Source organism: Ascaphus truei, chromosome 4, assembly GCF_040206685.1.
Source record: "Ascaphus truei isolate aAscTru1 chromosome 4, aAscTru1.hap1, whole genome shotgun sequence".
NCBI lineage: Eukaryota > Metazoa > Chordata > Amphibia > Anura > Ascaphidae > Ascaphus > Ascaphus truei.
Window position 1 is genome coordinate 95039830 of NC_134486.1, and position 19363 is coordinate 95059192.

The window sequence follows — 19363 nt, forward strand, 5'->3', positions numbered from 1 at the left end:
TGATTTTGTAAACTAAATACAAATAAACCTCTAAACAAGGGCATGTAATAAGTCTTTGTGAGTACTCACAGGTTTGCGAGGTTTTCCTTGTCCTTGTACAGTTGTTACTGAGGATTCAGTTAGGAAGAAATGTCTTTATTAAAATATTAAAATTATATATATATATATAAAATATTAAAATACATTAAATAATATGTCTATATTGGCATGTGTCCCACATGTGTGAAACGACACTGGTGACAAGTAGATTAGAAACAAGACATGTATAAGAATAATTACGTTGGATGAAAAAGCTGTATATAGGCACAAAGAAAGACCATCAAAAGCTACTCAAATGTGCACATTGTAGCAATATTTGTAATATTTTTTTCATGCCATGATCCAGACATTGATGAGTGTTCAACAACCTCGTATTGCCATCATCACTGTGTCAACACACTTGGTTCCTATTACTGCCATTGCAATCCTGGGTTTCAGCTAGCTGCCAACAACTACAGCTGTGCAGGTGAGTATTTTATAGGCTTTTAATTGAAATTGTATCATTTTTACAACTTCATTACCAAATATATCATTGCTCCAAAATACATTTTTTGACACTGAAAAAGTGTTCTAATTTTATGATTGTTGTTTATCTCTTAAGCTAAAACAGCTTCCCAAACTGTTCATTACACTGATAGAAAATGAGTATCCTGATTGGGGAAATCTACAATAGATGTCATTTTTGACAATCCCGTCTAACGATTCAGGCTGTTGCAAATAAATTTGTCTTGGTTCTATTTCTCTTCTGCATAAAATAAAACCATCAATCACTGTTTGACATACACTAGTCAGCAACATATGGTGCAGTAATGTGTATGTGTTCAAAACCACAGAATAACAAGAACTGCGTTATTTGAAGATTCCACAGATATATGTTTTTCCAGTTTGTAGCCGTTTGTGTGAATTATACATTGGGAGCCAGCTAAGAAACCTTTAGGCTGACAGAAGTGGTGGTTATCCGTTATATTTTTGTTTGAAATGAGAAGTTTTATTTACCACATGAACAAATATTTTATTGTGCCCTATTTTAAAATAAATATTTAACATATACTAGGAATGAGTGTCTACTGTAGTTACAGTCTGATTTGTCATGTCAAGTTAAAACGGATTTACTTTCTGGCTATTAAAAGGCATTTAAATGGCTGTCTGAAAAAAAGATGCTACCAATGATATTTGTGATTCCTATTGGGCTCAGCCTTGGCAGACATTTTGTTTCCCATGGAGGGAATGTCATTGGGAAGAATCTGGAGAACCTGTCGGTCCCAGAGGTAAAAATAGCACAGTTAAACTGTGGCGAACACCCCCTGTTCCCATCCCCTAAAAAAAATGTGGGGCAAAAAAACCCCAAAACAAAGCAAATACAAGTAGGGATCTTACTCCCGGTATCCCTTTATAGATCAATCTTACTAAAATTAGGGTCACATAGCTCCCCCAATTGTTTAACGGTTTATTTGTTTTAAACATCAGGCATACTGCCACAAACTTTTCTGTGGCATTTCACCGCTGCAAATATTGTATTTCACTAGCTCCAAAATAATAATTACTTTCCCAGAAATGTTAAAGGGCATTTTCGTGGTGCTATAGATTTTTATCACAGAAATATTCAGCGAGGTTTAACACCTTCCATATTTGTTTCAGATTTAGATGAATGCAATACCAGTAGTCCATGTGCACAACAATGCTACAATATGATTGGGTCTTTTCTCTGTCAGTGTAATCCAGGATATGAGCTTAGCAGGGACAGAATTAACTGTGAAGGTAAGATGCTTTCAAAAAATTCTGAATGCCTAATTATTATTTTCAGCACTATACACTGGAATTGTGTTCTATAAGCTAATTATTATTTTCATTCACGTATCACCATACAGTATAAACATGTGATTTCTGATATTCATGGGTTTTAATATATGCATTTTTTATTTTTTTAAACAAACAACATTACATTTATTACTAGGACAATTAAAGCCATTAAAGGATGGGTTTTTTTTCTGTTTTTCTTGCTTTCATTAAGAACATTCAGTATGTGTAAGCTTCTTGGGCTGAGAACCCCCTTCCTGTTGGCAGTTTGTCTTAACATATCCAGTATGTGCTCCTTTATCATACAATAGTATTGCTTTCCCTCTCACATTGTACAGTGCTGCAGAATATTGGTGCCGGACAAATAAAACATAATCATTGTTCAGTGTTTCTGACATGATGGAGAAAGATTAGCTCCCGATAGCTCTTCAATAGGTCTCATTTTTAATGGGTAAAAGAATATTGCAAACAATAGTAGTGTTGATTTGTCAGGTCTTGGGAACTTTAACAGCTCTTGAGTGACTTTGCCAATTAACTTAATGGTGTAGAAAATTGCTTTTTTCATGTGCATAAAAAAGCCAATTTGGCAGAATACCATTATTTTGCATGAAGTGTAAATATTTTTACATTTTAAACAATTGCTGCCGAATCATGCTTATCAAATGTTGAACTGCAGAGGCGTTTCAGCTTACATAACATCTGTTTAGGGAATAAACAAATGTTGATTTAGAGATAAACAACTTTAATTTTCAGTTTATTGATTCCCTTAGATATTAAATGTGACATTTAAAAGCCTTACAGTCATTTTGGTTGGTGTGACGGATTGGCCATGTAGGTAGGGTCAGTGAGGAGTCCACACAGTAGTTTCTGACCAAAATAAAGGACTTTATGTAACCCGCCTTCCCGACTCTTAAAGAGTTTAGATCAGTTGACTATGTAGATGGCTTTGCTCAGTCTCTCATACCTTGTCAGTGTGATGGATCTGCGCAGGCAGGGCGTAGATATGCAGATGGGGCGCCAGATACATTTATAGTACAAACAAAGAGCATTATTGCTAGCAAATTCACAGTGTTCCTGACACATTGACATTATTTACAATAGACATACTTCTGGTATCTTCACATTGTTTGTACCATTTATATCTTCCCTAAGTAGCAGCCACTCTTAATGCTCTAGGGAGGTATTTAAGCTTGTTGCTGTTACTGTCATCTTATGTGACCATCTTTTGCGTAGCATCCTTGACTCTCTGTATCAATTGGGCCACATCTTAGGTTACCCTTTCTATCATCAACTGTGGGATCACTATCCAGTGCAAGGTACTGGGTGCCTGTCTTAAACACTCTGTTTCAGAGAACACTGGCGCTCTCAGCAGGGCCACTCCAATTAGATCCCAGGGCAACTATTGTGATAACCTCTATAGGACATAGGCTTCCTCTGCAAGAACCTATAAACTTCTGTACTTCAATGGCTACGGACGCCAACTAGATAGGACACTTTCCCTAACTACAAAATAACAAACCGTGACAGGACATTACCACTTTACATGAACATGGGAACATATTTACATTACCAACTGGGAGGCTCCTCCAAATGTCACTCCCAGAAACCTAAGTTCCAGAATGTTCGGGATAACTATATATACCTTGCTGCAGTGGAAGTGCTGTGTCCTGGGTGATAATGGTGAAATTATTTATTTATTTATAAAATATTTTACCAGGAAGTAATACATTGAGAGTTACCTCTCGTTTTCAAGTATGTCCTGGGCACAGAGTAAAACAAATAATACATGGTTACAAGTACAGTTACATAAATGAACAGGGTATACATTACATACAAGACATTGCGTGCACAGTTAAAGAAAATATATATTATGAGCGTATGAAACAGTTACAGACCAGGTTAAAATGTGAGACAGCCTTAGATTTGAAAGAACTTAAACTGGTGGTGGATGTGAGAGGCTCTGGTAGGTTGTTCCAGTTTTGGGGTGCACGGTAGGAGAAGGAGGAACGTCTGTATACTTTGTTGAGCCTTGGGACCATGAACAGTCTTTTGGAGTCTGATCTCAGGTGATAAGTGCTGCAAGTGGTAGGGGTGAGGAGCTTGTTCAGGTAGCTGGGTAGCTTGCCCATGAAGAATTTAAAGGCAAGACAGGAAAGGTGAACTTTGCGCCTAGACTCGTGTTGACCAATCTAGTTCTTTGAGCATTTCTCAGTGATGTGTGTTGTAGTTGCATTGGAGAACAAAACGACAAATTGAATTGTAGAGGGTGTCAAGTTTGCTAAGGTGGGTTTGAGGTGCCGAGCCATATACTATGTCTCCATACTCAATAATTGGCATTAGCATCTGCTGTGCGATACGCTTTCTGACCAGGAGACTTAGGGAGGATTTGTTCCTGTAAAGTAACCCTAGTTTGGCATAGGTCTTGGTTGTCAGGGTATCAATGTGCATCCCGAATGTTAAGTGGGAGTCAAACCATAAGCCCAGGTATTTAAAACTAGTGACAGGTGTTAGGGTGGTGTTAGCGTTGGTTCTAATCAGGAGCTCAGTCACTGGAAGCTTTACAAATTTAGTCTTGGTCCCAAATACCATTGTTACAGTCTTGTCAGTGTTTAAAAACAGTTTGTTTTGGGAAATCCAGTTTTCGAGTCTCAAAAAGTCAGACTGGAGTATGTGTTGAAGGTCAGAGAGGCTATGGCTGTGTGCATATAGGATTGTGTCATCTGCATACATGTGTATTGAGGCTTCCTTACAAGCTGTGGGAAGATCATTAATGAACACTGTGAAGAGTAGGGGCCGCAGAACAGAGCCTTGCGGGACACCACAGGTGATATCCAGGGGGTTGGAGTTAGAGCCTGAGATGGACACATGTTGGGATCTTCCTGATAGGTAGGACTGAAACCAGTTTAAAGCATGCTTCCCTATTCCAGAGCTCTGGAGTTTGTTAAGCAGGATAGCATGATCAACTGTGTCAAAAGCCTTTGCAAAATCTAGGAATACTGCACCAGTGAGTTGTCCCCGTTCCATTCCACACTGGATTTTATTGCAAACTTTTAGCAGGGTAGTTACAGTGGAGTGTTTGGGACGAAAGCCAGATTGGAAATGGTTAGGGAAAATTGTCTTGGTATAGAAATCGCTTAATTGGGAGTGGACACATTTTTCCATGACTTTGGATAGAATTGGGAGAAGTGAGATTGGCCTGTAGTTTGAGACAGTGAAAGGTGGGGTTGCAGACCTGCCTAAGACATGCAAATGAGCATACAGGAATATTTGCTATATGCTTTGCTGTGTAGGGTTTTTGTCACTTTTTTTACTCACCATAACTTAACTAAGTATGGTAAACCCCATCCTCATTGCTTCATTGCATAGCCAGTTAACCAACCCCACACTGAGGAGACCCATTAAGGTCTAAAGAGTTGTCTGTGGGTGAGTTTTCTGGCTATGCATCTTAACCCTGTCTGTGCTTAAAGCTGTGACCATGCAGCAAGCTTAAGCCTTTAGGAAACCATGTTAAAAATGGTTTTGAAGCAAAAGGTGACACTGTGTGCCCACTTGCATGTCATTTCCCAGAATCCCTTGCTGCAGTGGAAGTGCTGTGTGCTGGGTGATAATAGTGAAAGGCGGGGTTGCAGACCTGCCTAAGACATGCAAATGAGCATACAGGAATATTTGCTATATATATCCCCATGGTGACGTTGTCACTTGTCACCATGCATACAGAGGGAGTGAATTCTGTCCTGCTATGTCATTCTTTAACATGGGATGGGTGAGGGGTGTTACCTTGCATGAGCCCACACAGTTAACCCCTTAATGCCGTTAACCACTTACATTATATAATAGTCCCTGGGGGGGGGGGGGGCTACATTTACTGGGAAAAACAGGATACAACATACTTTCTTCAGCAATGCAAAGATTAGACTTAAAAACAGCATAAATCAGGAACATAAAATGTCCTCATCTTTCGTGCTGTGGGTGGGTCCCAGGTATTCCCAGGCAGTTCATCTGTGAATCTGCTACCTTGCAGGTAGTACAGCCCTGCTTCCTTAGAAGAATGGTGAACTTTGGTTCTGGTACTAGGTGTGAGTCAGAGCTGTTCCCAGGCAATCCTTCTGGGAACGGAATCCCTTCTCTCTTACAGGCTTCTGTAGCTTATTGTTTTGGTGCTGGATGTGAGTCCCAGCTGTTCCAAAGCAATCCTTCTGGGAACCAAAGCTCTGTTTTCTAGCAAGCTTTTGTAGAACTCATGGTTCTGGCACTGGATGTGAGTCCCAGCTGTTCCCAGGTAATCCTCTAGGAATTGAAGCCCTGCCTCCAGGCAGGCTTCTGAACCTGCTTCCTTGCGCTAAAACTGGCATGGAGGCTGTGACTTTTAAACCAATTTCCAATAAGGAGTTAATTGGAACACCCTAGCAGACCTGAAAGCTAGAGTGTAGTCTGCCTGGGCCTGGATGAGTGAGGTAATTAACCTCTGCACTCCCTCACACATGAAAATAATTATTTTGCATAATGTTCTGATAGTATTGGAAAATTGTTTTTGCAAGAGTTCTAAGGCTGCGCTTATAGTGACTGCGACAGCGACGTGACGCCAAAACAAATGCATTGCCTTCGTCGCGTGCGCTTATAGTAAGCATGATGTGATGGCGCGACGGAGCGATGGCTTGGTCGCGATCACTGGAAGTCATCTCAATTTGATTTTTACAGCAACCGTAGCCGGCACTATAAGCGTAGCCTAACATCAAAAAACTTATGTATTTTTGCATTTTTCTCGTTAACTAATTAATTGTATTTTTTTTGGTGTTCTAAATCAACTTATAATCACTATTGCAAAGACTAATCAGATGTTTATACCAAAAGAAATGTGATTTGAAATCAAATAAAAATGTTTCCGGTTTACTATGTTTTCCAGTATGTAGCAAAGGGATTAATGCATTGGGAGCCAGCAAAGAAATTACATACCGTGCAATTGACATACCACATACACAAAACTGTTATGGTGCATATATTTTAATTTAATAAACGTTGAAACAGATGGCGAGTCCTTTTACCTAGTGTGAAAGAAAACTATAGTTCTGTATCTGTTCGAGTGTACATTATGGTTAGAGTTTATCATGTTTGTGTAGGTGAGTTGAAAGTCGGTTACCATTGAGAAAACATTGCTACCAGGACTGTGCACTTCTGAAGTATTAAGATTAATTTAATTGTATCTGATCAAGGTACTCCCTCCACATTACCTACCACTATAATGACTAGGATTAACTGCCAAGCCCCAAGTTACAAATGTGTTTGTTTTGTGTTTTTTTTTTTTTTTAAAGATAAAATATACAGCTGTTGTTTAAAAACTCATACTGTACATTGCAGCCAGGAATTACAGAATAATTTTTGCTAAAAATAGCATTTTTCATGTTGCGTTGCACAAAACCAATTACTCGAGTTTTGTCACATTTGTTGACCAAATAAACTTACCTTTTTTTTTTTTAAGTTTTGATGATATATGATATAATAATGAGTAATTAAATACTAGGTAAACACCAATACATCTGTGCGGACACAAGAGTTTTGAAAGCTAACTACAGTATTTGTTGGCCCAATAAAAAATATCCTTCACCCTCCTTTTTTATTTTACAGTAGACCTTCACAATATATGTGATGTAGGTAGTATGATAACATACAAAATCACTGCACTAAATTTGATCATAAATGTATTATTGGTGAAAGACAAAAGAAGAAAAATGGGGCATCAGTTTTCCTAAGGCAGGCCTGCACAACTCCAGTCCTCGAGGGCCGCAAACAGGCCAGGTTTTCAGGATATTCCTACTTCAGCACAGCTGGCTCATTAGTGGCTCAGTCATACTGAGCCACTAATTGAGCCAGCTTTGCTGAAGTAGAGATATCCTGAAAACCTGGCCTGTTTGTGGCCCTCGAGGACTAGAGTTGTGCAGACCTGTCCTAAGGCCTCGTCCATAGTGCAAGATATGGAGCGAGCTACATAGCTCGCGTTACAAACAAACGTGTGTATTCCAAAGCGCATGGCCATAGTGAGCGTGAGCTTGCACGTGCACGTGAGATACAAGGATACCAAAAGCAGAGGCGACAAACTTGTTTGCTATTGCAGCGAGACAGCCTGGTCATGTGAGCAGCTAACAGCCAATTACAGTTTAGCATGCTATACTACCTGGATACCGTTCAAATTACTTTGTCAGTTGAGTTGTGCTTGCTTGCTGTGAGAATATGGACAACTCAACTATTAAATATTTTATTTCTGAGGTTTACAAACGTGAACCTTTAATTCATACCATAGAAAAAAAGGAATTACCGGCGCCTAAGAAGTCCATTGAATAAATATCAATCAAATAAAAGTCCAAACCATTCAGTGGAGAATCCCAAAAATGTCCTTAAGTGAATAGGCAGTGAAGGGGTGAACAGACGGCTCTCACCATGCAGCAGTGCAATTTATGGAGAAAAGACAACAAAACAAATTATGGTGCAGTATGCCAATCAATGTTGACAAAGGGCATTCAGGACTAACAACACAAAACAGACATAAAACACAGACAAAACAACACTAGCAAGGCTAAAAACTTAACACAAAGCTATTTAATAACAACACATAATGCTGAGTATCCGGAGGGTACAGGGAATACCACCAAAGTCCAGAGGGGTAAAAGTGAAACCCTACTTACAGGACAATGGAAGGAAACAGGCAATACAGATGTAAATCACACTGATGCTCCTTAGTAGTGGTGACCGGAGCTCCTTTCCAAGAGTTCCCTCGTGTTCAGGGTGGATGGTATGTCGCTGGACATCCCCTGAAGAAGTGCGCGCATGCGCATGAAACGCGCTGGGAAGTTATTCTCTTGTTTTAGAGCTGTCTATGGTTAAGGATGACACTGTGTAGCAGTTGATCAGGTCGTAAGGGGGGAGGAAAGAGAGAGGAGCATCGTTCCAGGAAGCCCCGTGGTGTGTGACATCACATCCGCCCGGAAGTTCCGCTTTCCAGCGACATACCATCCACCCTGAACACGAGGGAACTCTTGGAAAGGAGCTCCGGTCACCACTACTAAGGAGCATCAGTGCGATTTACATCTATATTGCCTGTTTCCTTCCATTGTCCTGTAAGTAGGGTTTCACTTTTACCCCTCTGGACCTTGGTGCTATTCCCTGTACCCTCCGGATACTCAGCATTATGTGTTGTTAATAAATAGCTTTGTGTTAAGTTTTTAGCCTTGCTAGTGTTGTTTTGTCTATGTGTTATGTCTGTTTTGTGTTGTTAGTCCTGAATGCCCTTTGTCAACATTGATTGGCATACTGCACCATAATTTGTTTTGTTGTCTTTTCTCCACATATTGCACTGCTGCATGGTGAGAGCCGTCTGTTCATCCCTTCACTGCCTGTTCACTTAAGGACACTTTTTGGGATTCTCCACTGAATGGTTTGGACTTTTATTTGATTGATATTTATTCAATGGACTTCTTAGGCGCCGGTAATTCCTTTTTTTCTATGTTTTGTTGTCTGACTGTACTGTCAGTATTTGCCAGGCTGCTCGTTTTTCACTGATATTTGGTTATTTAAGTACACATTTATTTTATTTTTAGCGCTGTTTTACACCGTCTTTTTTGGCCTTTAATTGATAGATAGCATGTTTTTTGTATAGCGCTGCTAGTTATACGTAGCGCTTTACAGAGACATTTAGCAGGCACAGGTCCCTGCCCCGTGGAGCTTACAATCTATGTTTTTGGTGCCTGAGGCATAGGGAGATAAAGTGACTTGCCCAAGGTCACAAGGAGCCGACACCAGGAATTGAACCAGGCTCCCCTGCTTCAAACTCTCAGTGCCAGTCAGTGTCTTTTACTCACTGAGCCACTCCCTCTCCCTGGTAATTCATACCATATCAGAAATATCAATGATAATTTATGGAGAGAAATTTCTGATATATTGTCCATTACTTGTATATAATTGTTAAATTATTATTATTATTATTATTATTATTATTTTTTGTAGTGCACAATGCTTATTTCAATTAATCACATTTTATAACAACATATTTTAACAAGGCATGTTTTTATACATGACAGTATATATATATATATATATATATATATATATATATATATATATATATATATGTGTTTGCAGAATACTTCTGTAAATTGCATGGCATTGTGCATTTTATTATTTTCTAAAAGTGTGTTCTCATGCATAACATAGTGTATATATATTTCTGCAAACTCCTGTTATTGCATGGACTACGCAATTTATTTGCTAAAGGCGTGTTCTCATGCATGACACTTCCTTGACACGCCCTACAACATCATCACCGCGCCCACCCCTTCGCTCGCTTTTCAAAAACCTACAGTCCACAAATCGCCGGAGAGGAAAGCTTGCGCGAGACAAGTAGCACTGTAGCGTGCTCACTTTCACTATGGACAAAGCTTAACCAAACACAAAAGGAGAATGAAGAGTCATCATCATTCCATACTAGATATCAATGAAAAGCAATGAATGTACATATTTATACATATGCACTGAGTGCTCATATGTATGTACTTATATAAATGTGTCTAAATGTGTGTATTTAGTGTTTCACTCTCAGTAGGTAAAAAGGCAAAAGTAAAATGGAGAGTTGTTATTGTCTTATTACAGCTTTTTACATTTCTTGAATAGCATGATAATGCATAATTTAAAAGAAATTACTAATTTAAATACTTTATTTGCATCTCGGGCCACAAAAAAGCATTTGCTGAAATTTTTTCAGCTGCTTCAGCAACTTCTTAACCCTTTATTGAATAGAGTGGCAAAAAATTCTGAAGCACAGCTTTCACAGTGTATGGAATAGAGCCCTAAACATTGCGGTACTAACGGTAACGTGTAGATCTCTCAAGCTTTAAGAGGCCCAGATACATTAACCTCATTTAATATTTAACGTGAAGATAATCTAAATAAAAGTAATGTTAATAGTAACACTCGTCCACTTAAGGGAAAAACATTAACTCAGTTTTACTCATTTAAATGATAGCGTAGCGTTAATTTTTATGGACGTTGGTGAAAATGATATGGAAAAGAGGCATATCACCCTAACATCACATCTCCACTAAAATCTGTTAAGGTTAACGCAGGGACTTAACTAACATAATGTTAAGTCATACCTAAACTTGGCTGACTCACATCCATATACTGAAAATTGGGCTTTTAGTGGAGGGGAAAAGGAAGGTGGGTGTAAGAGAGGGAGATACCTGGGAAATATGCTAATTTGAATATGACAACTATATTCAAATTATTTCAATTAGCATATTATTTATTTATAAAATATTTTACCAGGAAGTAATACATTGTTACCTCTCGTTTTCAAGTATGTCCTGGGCACAGAGTTAAGACAAATAATACATGGTTACAAATACAGTTACATAATGAGCAGGGTATACATTTTATACAAGACATTGCATGCACAGTTAAAGATAATTGATATTATGGGCGTATGAAACAGTTACAGACCAGTTAAAATGTGCTCATGGGTATTTGGCCACATGTCGTATAAAGGAGTATTTTGGGTATATGAGTCAATGGGTAGTCCACCTTCTTTTTCTTTTAATTAACTGGACATACATAAAACGTGTGAGCTTGTGCGCAAAAGTTCAAAATTACAAAACTAAAATCCAGCTTCTTTGTTTTTTTCTATATATTTTACAAATCCAAAACATATACACACCTGCTCTCGCCCACGCCTCCCTGTCTCCTCCTTCCTCCCTCCCTGCTAATGGTGTGAACCCATCTAATTTTATACCGACCAACCTTAAAACACACCTCTTAAATGAAGCATTTCAATAGCCTGTCTCCTACCAATCATTGTGGCTAAGCACTGCCATCTACTGCACATGATCCCTCACCTGCTGTCTCTGCTAAGCTTCGTCCATAGTGCAGGCTATGGCGCGAGCTACACAGCTCGCACTGAAACAAATAGCGCGTGCACCTGCACTACAGGGAGTGCGGCACTTCGCAATACAAACAAGTTTGTTTTGCAAGCACGATATGTATATACATAGATATATATACGTGTGTTTATATATATATGTAGCCCTGCTTCCTAGCGAACACAGGCCACTACCATATGCTGTATTACCTGTAGGCTCACACGGTCTGAGCCTCTGCCACGGAGAGCCTGGGGTACACCCAATACCTATAACTTGGTGCAGCGCCTCCACCTGCGACAGCTTCCGCCCGAGGGGAAGTGGGTCTGCGCAGGATTTATATATATAACACACACACACACAGCAATATTCCTTTACCAATTAACTTTACTTGCAGTAACCATATATGTTATACCAACAGGTGTCCCTCCCTAGAGGAGACACTATACTCTGCGTCTCGCCGAACGCTCACCCTCCCTTCTCCCTTCACCGGGTGATCCCACCCCATGTCCAGTTCCCCTTGGGAATAGTTCTCCCAACCTCAAGTGAGTCAATGAATGTGTATAAGTGTGACTGCGCAGCCACTGTGTCCTGAATGAATGATGGTACCGTTGGTGCACTTTAGAATTACCTGCCGGGCACTCCAGTACCCGGTGCGGCTACAATCTTCACAAAGGATCAGCGAGGTGTAGATGACGTCACCCGTAGGTGTCTAGGGCGATCCCACCCAGACACGCTGCGGCTCGATAGTGGGGTCTGCGCCCAGACCTCCCGCCAACTTAGAACTGTCCCAGTGGTGATAGTGTGGCAATAAAGGGAACCGGAACCTAACTATGGCCACTCCCTAGCTCCGCTTGTCTCTACGGGGACTCAGGGCCTAACTGGGCCTGGGGTATGCGGCCTAGGTAGGGGGCGGTCTGCCTCCCCACACCAAAGCTCCTTCTCCTCTCCTCTCCAACCAACTCTGACCTCACGTGCGCGCAACCACTTCCTTTTCCTCCTGGCCTCGCACCTCATTGGTCCAGGTGCATCACGAGGACCCGCGGGGGCTGCTGGTACCCATCTTGCTCTACCTCCTTCGCGGGCTTTTCCTCACCTCGCTCTGTGCATGCGCAACCTCTGCTAGGCTAAGTCTGCGCTGATGCCAACCACAACATGGCGACTCCCTTATGCGGAACCTCCGTTATCGGAGTGTTCCCTAACTGCAGCATACCCACCCATAACAACAAAAAGGGTGGAAAGAGGGTCCCGGCTCCATATATATGTATATATATGTCTGTGTGTATATATATATGTGTGTGTGTGTGTGTGTGTGATTGGTTTGTTTAAGATGCACTGTGATAAGCCGTGCGAATCACGTGATGTGGCCGTCGCCTGTGAAAAACAAAATCTCAAATCTCTTCATGAGACAGAAGCTTCGCAGCACATCGCGGTTGCTACCTTTGCGATTGGTATGTGCGCTTTCATTGCATTTTATTGTTTTGTTTTTAAGCTGCGCGGTGTCGCGCCATCGTGTGCGATATCTGGTTTAATCACGACCTAAGTCTGCCAACATACCACTTAGATTGTAAACTCTCCAGGGCAGGGATTTCCTGTCCTATTGTCTGACATTGCTGCGCAAATTGTTTTATTATAATTCCCTGTACAGTATTGTCTTTGTAACAGTTAGTTCTATATAAATAAAGATATACATACATCATTTTTTTAAGAGCCAACATCCTTATAAAAACATCTTTCTAAAGCAAAATATAAACCGATTTAGGTGTCATATTCATGCAGACCTTTACACTGTACTGTATGTACATTATATTGAGGTAAAACATGTACCCAATTACCAAAATACAATAGTGCTAGATCTCTGATTTAAAGGAGCCAAATTTGAATTACCTGTGGTAAAACAACTACCTTGATGAGCATGTCTTTTGTTTGGTTTTACATGTAAATGTCTTGTTTAACAGATATTGATGAATGCAGAGCATCTAGCTATCTGTGCCAATACCAATGTGTTAATGAACCGGGGAGATTTTCCTGTGTATGTCCTGAAGGATATCAACTTGTTGGAACTCGATCGTGTCAAGGTTTGTATGATCATCCAATTTTTTTTTTCTAACGTACAAATGTACTTTAGATCATGATATTATGAAATATCAATTTAAAATTATTTTGGATAACTGTGATTCGTTTATCAACATTTAACAAAACAATAATTTCTGTCAAGTTGCTCTTTATATTTCACATACAGTATGTAATTCACTCGGTGGTATTGTTTTTGTAGACACCTATATTTGAGTACTGTTGGCTCATTATGTTGTTAACAAGATGTTAAAAATGCAATTAAAGACACCATAAATTCAACATAGAGATATAATCAGACGTAAAGGAAAGCCAAACAGCATAGGGCTGGGGTTGTTGACTCATTCGCTAGCAAATATTTTTCCTCCTGCCATCACTCTTTTTATAATGAGCTGATTGACCAACACATTCTTTTCTCTGACTCTTCTCAATTTCACTCTGTACTGTATACAGTATCTCTAGATCACATCAACCAGTTTGTGAAGTTATTCAATTGCCTTAAATAACATGTTTTTGCAAATATATGATGTTTTTCTGTTTAAAATAATTGGGACATCCCCGTAAAGTTTGCAAAACTTAATATTTCGAGAAGGGTGGCAACACTAATTCTAGTCTCTCAGGACTATAAGGAAGCAGCACAAATTTAGTTTTGAGATCAAATGAATATAATTTCTCTCAAAATTTGACTGAAGTGGAAGAATTTTTCTTTGATATTAATTAATTTCATCATGCAATACATTTTTTTTTTTTTACTGTATCTACTAATAGATTGTAAATTCACATTTGGTATGTTTCGCGTTTTTATTATTTGAAGGAACTGTCCTCCATTAAGATTTTTGTTTATTAAAAGCTTATGTTTCAAATCTTCTATACAATGGGAGCAAATGGAGTTATATGCCAAGCTCCAAATCGGTGCATTTTGTCAATAAAAACATGATAAACATGTCACTAAATTTGACATGTGAGCAAATAGCATAACTTTGCACAGCTTTATATATATATATATATATATATATATATATATATATATATATTTTTTTTTTTTATATATATATATATATATATAGTGATGCCCACACCATGTTGCAGTCTCTTTTGTCCCAATTCAAGACCGGAAACACTGTATAAAGTTTAACTACAGGGGTTTTGTTTACAGTGATTAAATCATACAACAGGTCCCGTCCCTTAAAGTCCAAACAAAACATTAAAAGAACACCTATTCCCTTTCGGGAAAGCTAACTACACCGTAGCTTTCGCCCTCACTAGTTGTATGACCAGCTAAGCTGGTTCCCACCCACAAAACATTATTTATTTATAAAATATTTTACCAGGAAGTAATAAATTGAGAGTTACCTCTCGTTTTCAAGTATGTCCTGGGCACAGAGTTAAGACAAATAATACATGGTTACAAATACAGTTGCATAAATGAACAGGGTATACATTATATATAAGACATTGTATGCACAGTTAAAGAAAATATATATTATGGGCGTATGCAACAGTTACAGACCAGATTAAATTGTGAGACAGCCTTAGATTTGAAAGAACTTAAACTGGTGGTGGATGTGAGAGGCTCTGGTAGGTTGTTCCAGTTTTGGGGTGCACGGTAAGAGAAGGAGGAACGGCCGGATACTTTGTTGAGCCTTGGGACCATGAACAGTCTTTTGGAGTCTGATCTCAGATGATAAGTGCTGCATGTGGTAGGGGTGAGGAGCTTGTTCAGATATCTGGGTAGCTTGCCCAGAAAGAATTTGAAAGCAAGACAGGAAAGGTGAACTTTGCGCCTAGACTCGAGTGATGACCAATATAGTTCTTTGAGCATTTCGCAGTGATGTGTGTTGTAGTTGCATTGGAGAACAAAACGACAAATTGAATTGTAGAGGGTGTCAAGTTTGCTAAGGTGGGTTTGAGGTGCCGAGCCATATACTACGTCTCCATACTCAATAATTGGCATTAGCATCTGCTGTGCGATACGCTTTCTGACCAGGAGACTTAGGGAGGATTTGTTCCTGTAAAGTACCAATAGTTTGGCATAGGTCTTGGTTGTCAGGGTATCATTGTGCATCCTGAATGTTAAGTGGGAGTCAAACCATATGCCCAGGTATTTAAAACTAGTGACAGGGGTTAGGGTGGTGTTAGCATTGTTTTTAATGTGGAGCTCAGTCGCTGGAAGCTTTAAAAAGTTAGTCTTGGTCCCAGATAACATTGTTACAGTCTTGTCAGTGTTTAAAAACAGTTTGTTTTGGGAAATCCAATTTTTGAGTCTCAAAAAGTCAGACTGAAGTATGTGTTGAAGGTCAAAGAGGCTATGGCTGTGTGCATATAGGATTGTGTCATCTGCATACATGTGAATTGAGGCTTCCTTACAAGCTGTGGGAAGATCATTAATGAACACTGAGAAGAGTAGGGGCCCCAGAACAGAACCTTGCGGGACACCACAGGTGATATCCAGTGGGTTGGAGTTAGAGCCTGAGACGGACAAATGTTGGGATCTACCTGATAGGTAGGACTGAAACCAGTTTAAAGCATTCTTCCCTATTCCAGAGCTCTGGAGTTTGTTAAGCAGGATAGCATGATCAACAGTATCAAAAGCCTTTGCAAAATCTAGGAATACTGCACCAGTGAGTTGCCCCGTTCCATTCCACACTGGATTTCATTGCAAACTTTTAGCAGGGTAGTTACGGTAGAGTTTTTGGGGCGAAAGCCAGATTGGAATTGGCTAGGGAAATTTGTCCTGGAATAGGCAACAGCGTATATCGTCTCTGCACACAATAATAAGGGTTTTGTTTATCTTAGTCCTTTTGGAGCAGACATCCCTGCTTCAGCACGGCCTTGTCGTCCTTCCTTCCAAGGGGAACTCAGACCCGCCGTTGAGCCCAGAGAAACGCCTCTTCACCAGCTTTAGCAGCTGGGAAGCACTTCTATCTCCCCCTTTCTCTGGGGAAAACAGTCTCTCTTTCTCCCTCTTTCTCCCTCTTTCTCCCTCTTTCTCTCTCTTTCTCTCTCTTTCTTTCTCTCTCTTTCTCTCTCTTTCTTTCTCTCTCTTTCTTTCTCTCTCTTTCTCTCTCTTTCTTTCTCTCTCTTTCTCTCTCTTCCTCCCCCTTCCTCCCTCTTCCTCTCTCTTCCTCTCTCTTCCTCTCTCTTCCTCTCTTTTCCTCTCTCTCCCTCTCCATTCAGACCGGGCTGATTAGCTGCACCTAGGGTGGCTTATTCAGGTGAAATTAACCCTGTGTACGCTGGAAAGGCCCATAGCTGCCCTTTTCCAGCACCTAGAGTACAGTGATGGTATCGCAATATATATAACAGTCCAGAATACCAGGCACTCACATATGTGTAGATACAGGTGGTAGTAGGGTGCAGACCGTCCAGGTGTCAGCAAGGCAGCACAACTGATAGAAGAAAACAGGACAGGCACTCCAAGATCCAAAGGGGAAATTTATTCCTCAATGTACAGCTCCCAACAGAGTCTTTATCAAGAGCACCTTGATAAAGGCTCTGTTGGGAGCCGAAACATTGAAAAATACATTTCACCTTTGAATCTTGGAGTGCCTGTCCTGATTATATAATGTGAGGATCCCTAGAGATCCAATATACTGGCATAGCACAAGAGATAATCACATAAAAGTGGTTCATTGGGTTCAAAAAGCACACATATGCCTGCCGTTTTGTGTGTGTGTGCCGTTTTGTGTGTGTATATATATATATATATATATATATATATATATATATTGTGACAAACGGCTTACTCCGGGGCTCCGTCGTTTGTCCGGGACTGTTTAGAACACGGTCTTTTAGGGTAGGTTAAATGATGAGGCGTCACGTACTGTTCCTTTAAACAGGCTATGCCTGTTTATTCAGTCCCAGGCACTGAGACTGCCACAGTGCATACAACAGAAAACAGATCAAAACAAAAGCTGCTCACCTGAGCGATAACTTAACTTAGATATCCCTGACTCAGGGTTGGAAGTGGCTTTTCCACTTCCAACATCAAAACACGGTACTTTTGCAGTCTTACACAAATGAACAGAAAGATTGAACCTGTTTGGGGAAGAGGCTTCTCCCCTCTGTAGTTCAGCAGCCTTCCAGCCTCCTGGCTCTTGTGGGGAGACCAGAGCAAACAGGAAATCAGTCTTTCATACCTGATTCCTAATTAGCATGACAGGTGACAGAAATCAGGCAGCAGACAAACTCTGGTCTGGATCTCTCATCCCTCAGTTCCAGCGCTTGCCAAACTGTGGGATGGAGTGTATGTATTATAAGGCTGCACTCCCAGGCCAAACAGGATAGAAACTGTCTAGTATCCTGGGAGCCCTATATACGGAATTTATTACCATCTCCTGGTTTCTGTCACATATCCTCCCCCCCAGCTCAGACCTCGAGGGATGAGCGACCATGGATATTAGGGAGTGCATCCTTGACAACCCGTCAGCATTGCCATGTTTGTGCCCTGACCTGTGTTCCACAGAAAATTTAAAGGGTTGTAGGCTTAGGAACCACCTGGTCACTCTAGCATTCTTTTCCCTGTTTTGACACATCCAGGTAAGGGGTGCATGATCTGTGACCAACCGGAATTTTCTCCCCAACAGGTAGTATTTGAGCGTCTCTACAGCCCACTTTATTGCGAGACACTCTTTCTCTACTATGGAGTAATTTTTCTCCTGGGGATTTAGTTTCCTACTTAAATAAAGGATGGGGTGCTCCTCACCTTGAGACTCCTGGGAGAGTACCGCCCCCAGCCCTACCTCAGATGCGTCGGTTTGGACTACGAACTCTTTGGAGAAGTCAGGTGTGACCAACATTGGTTGGGCACAGAGAGCTTCTTTCAGGCTTCTAAAGGCCTGTTCGGTTTCGGGGGACCACTTTACCATTAGCGGTCCTCTTGCTTTTGTGAGGTCAGTTAGTGGGGTTGCCTTAGTTGCAAAATTGGGAATAAACCTTCTATAGTACCCAATTAACCCCAAAAAGGTCCTTACTTGTTTTTTTGTAACTGGCCTTGGCCAATTTTGTATCGCCTCCACTTTGAGTGTTTGGGGTTTGAGTAAACCTCTGCCAATAGAATATCCCAGATACTTGGCCTCCTCCAGACCAATAGTGCATTTAGCGGGGTTAGCAGTTAGTCCAGCAGACCGGACTGCGTCAAGCACAGCTTGGACCTTTGGAAGGTGGGATTGCCAATCTTCACTATGGATTACCACATCATCCAGGTAGGCGGCAGCATACCGAGCATGTGGTTTTAAAATTTTATCCATCATTCTTTGGAATGTGGCGGGAGCTCCATGTAAGCCAAAAGGCAACACCTTATACTGAAAGAGGCCGTCTGGGGTTGAGAAGGCTGTCTTTTCTTTTGCCCTTTCTGTGAGGGGAACCTGCCAGTACCCTTTTGTTAGGTCTAGGGTTGTGAGATATCGGGCTTTGCCCAGTCTCTCTACAAGTTCATCTACCCTGGGCATAGGATAAGTATCAAATTTTGACACTGCGTTTAATTTCCGGTAGTCATTACAAAACCTTGTTGTACCATCTGGCTTTGGGACTAAGACTATAGGGCTGTTCCACCC

General features: G+C 40.6%; 1 protein-coding gene across 1 annotated transcript in view; it reads left to right on the forward strand.

Annotated features, from left to right (window-relative positions):
• EFEMP1 (EGF containing fibulin extracellular matrix protein 1) overlaps nucleotides 1-19363 on the forward strand; it is a 104331-nt gene that overhangs the window by 70111 nt on the left and 14857 nt on the right. Inside the window, exons 6-8 of the mRNA XM_075596218.1 lie at nucleotides 386-505; nucleotides 1678-1797; nucleotides 13694-13813. Of these exons, the coding sequence (XP_075452333.1) occupies nucleotides 386-505; nucleotides 1678-1797; nucleotides 13694-13813 (360 nt within the window). The remainder of the gene's footprint in view (nucleotides 1-385; nucleotides 506-1677; nucleotides 1798-13693; nucleotides 13814-19363) is intronic.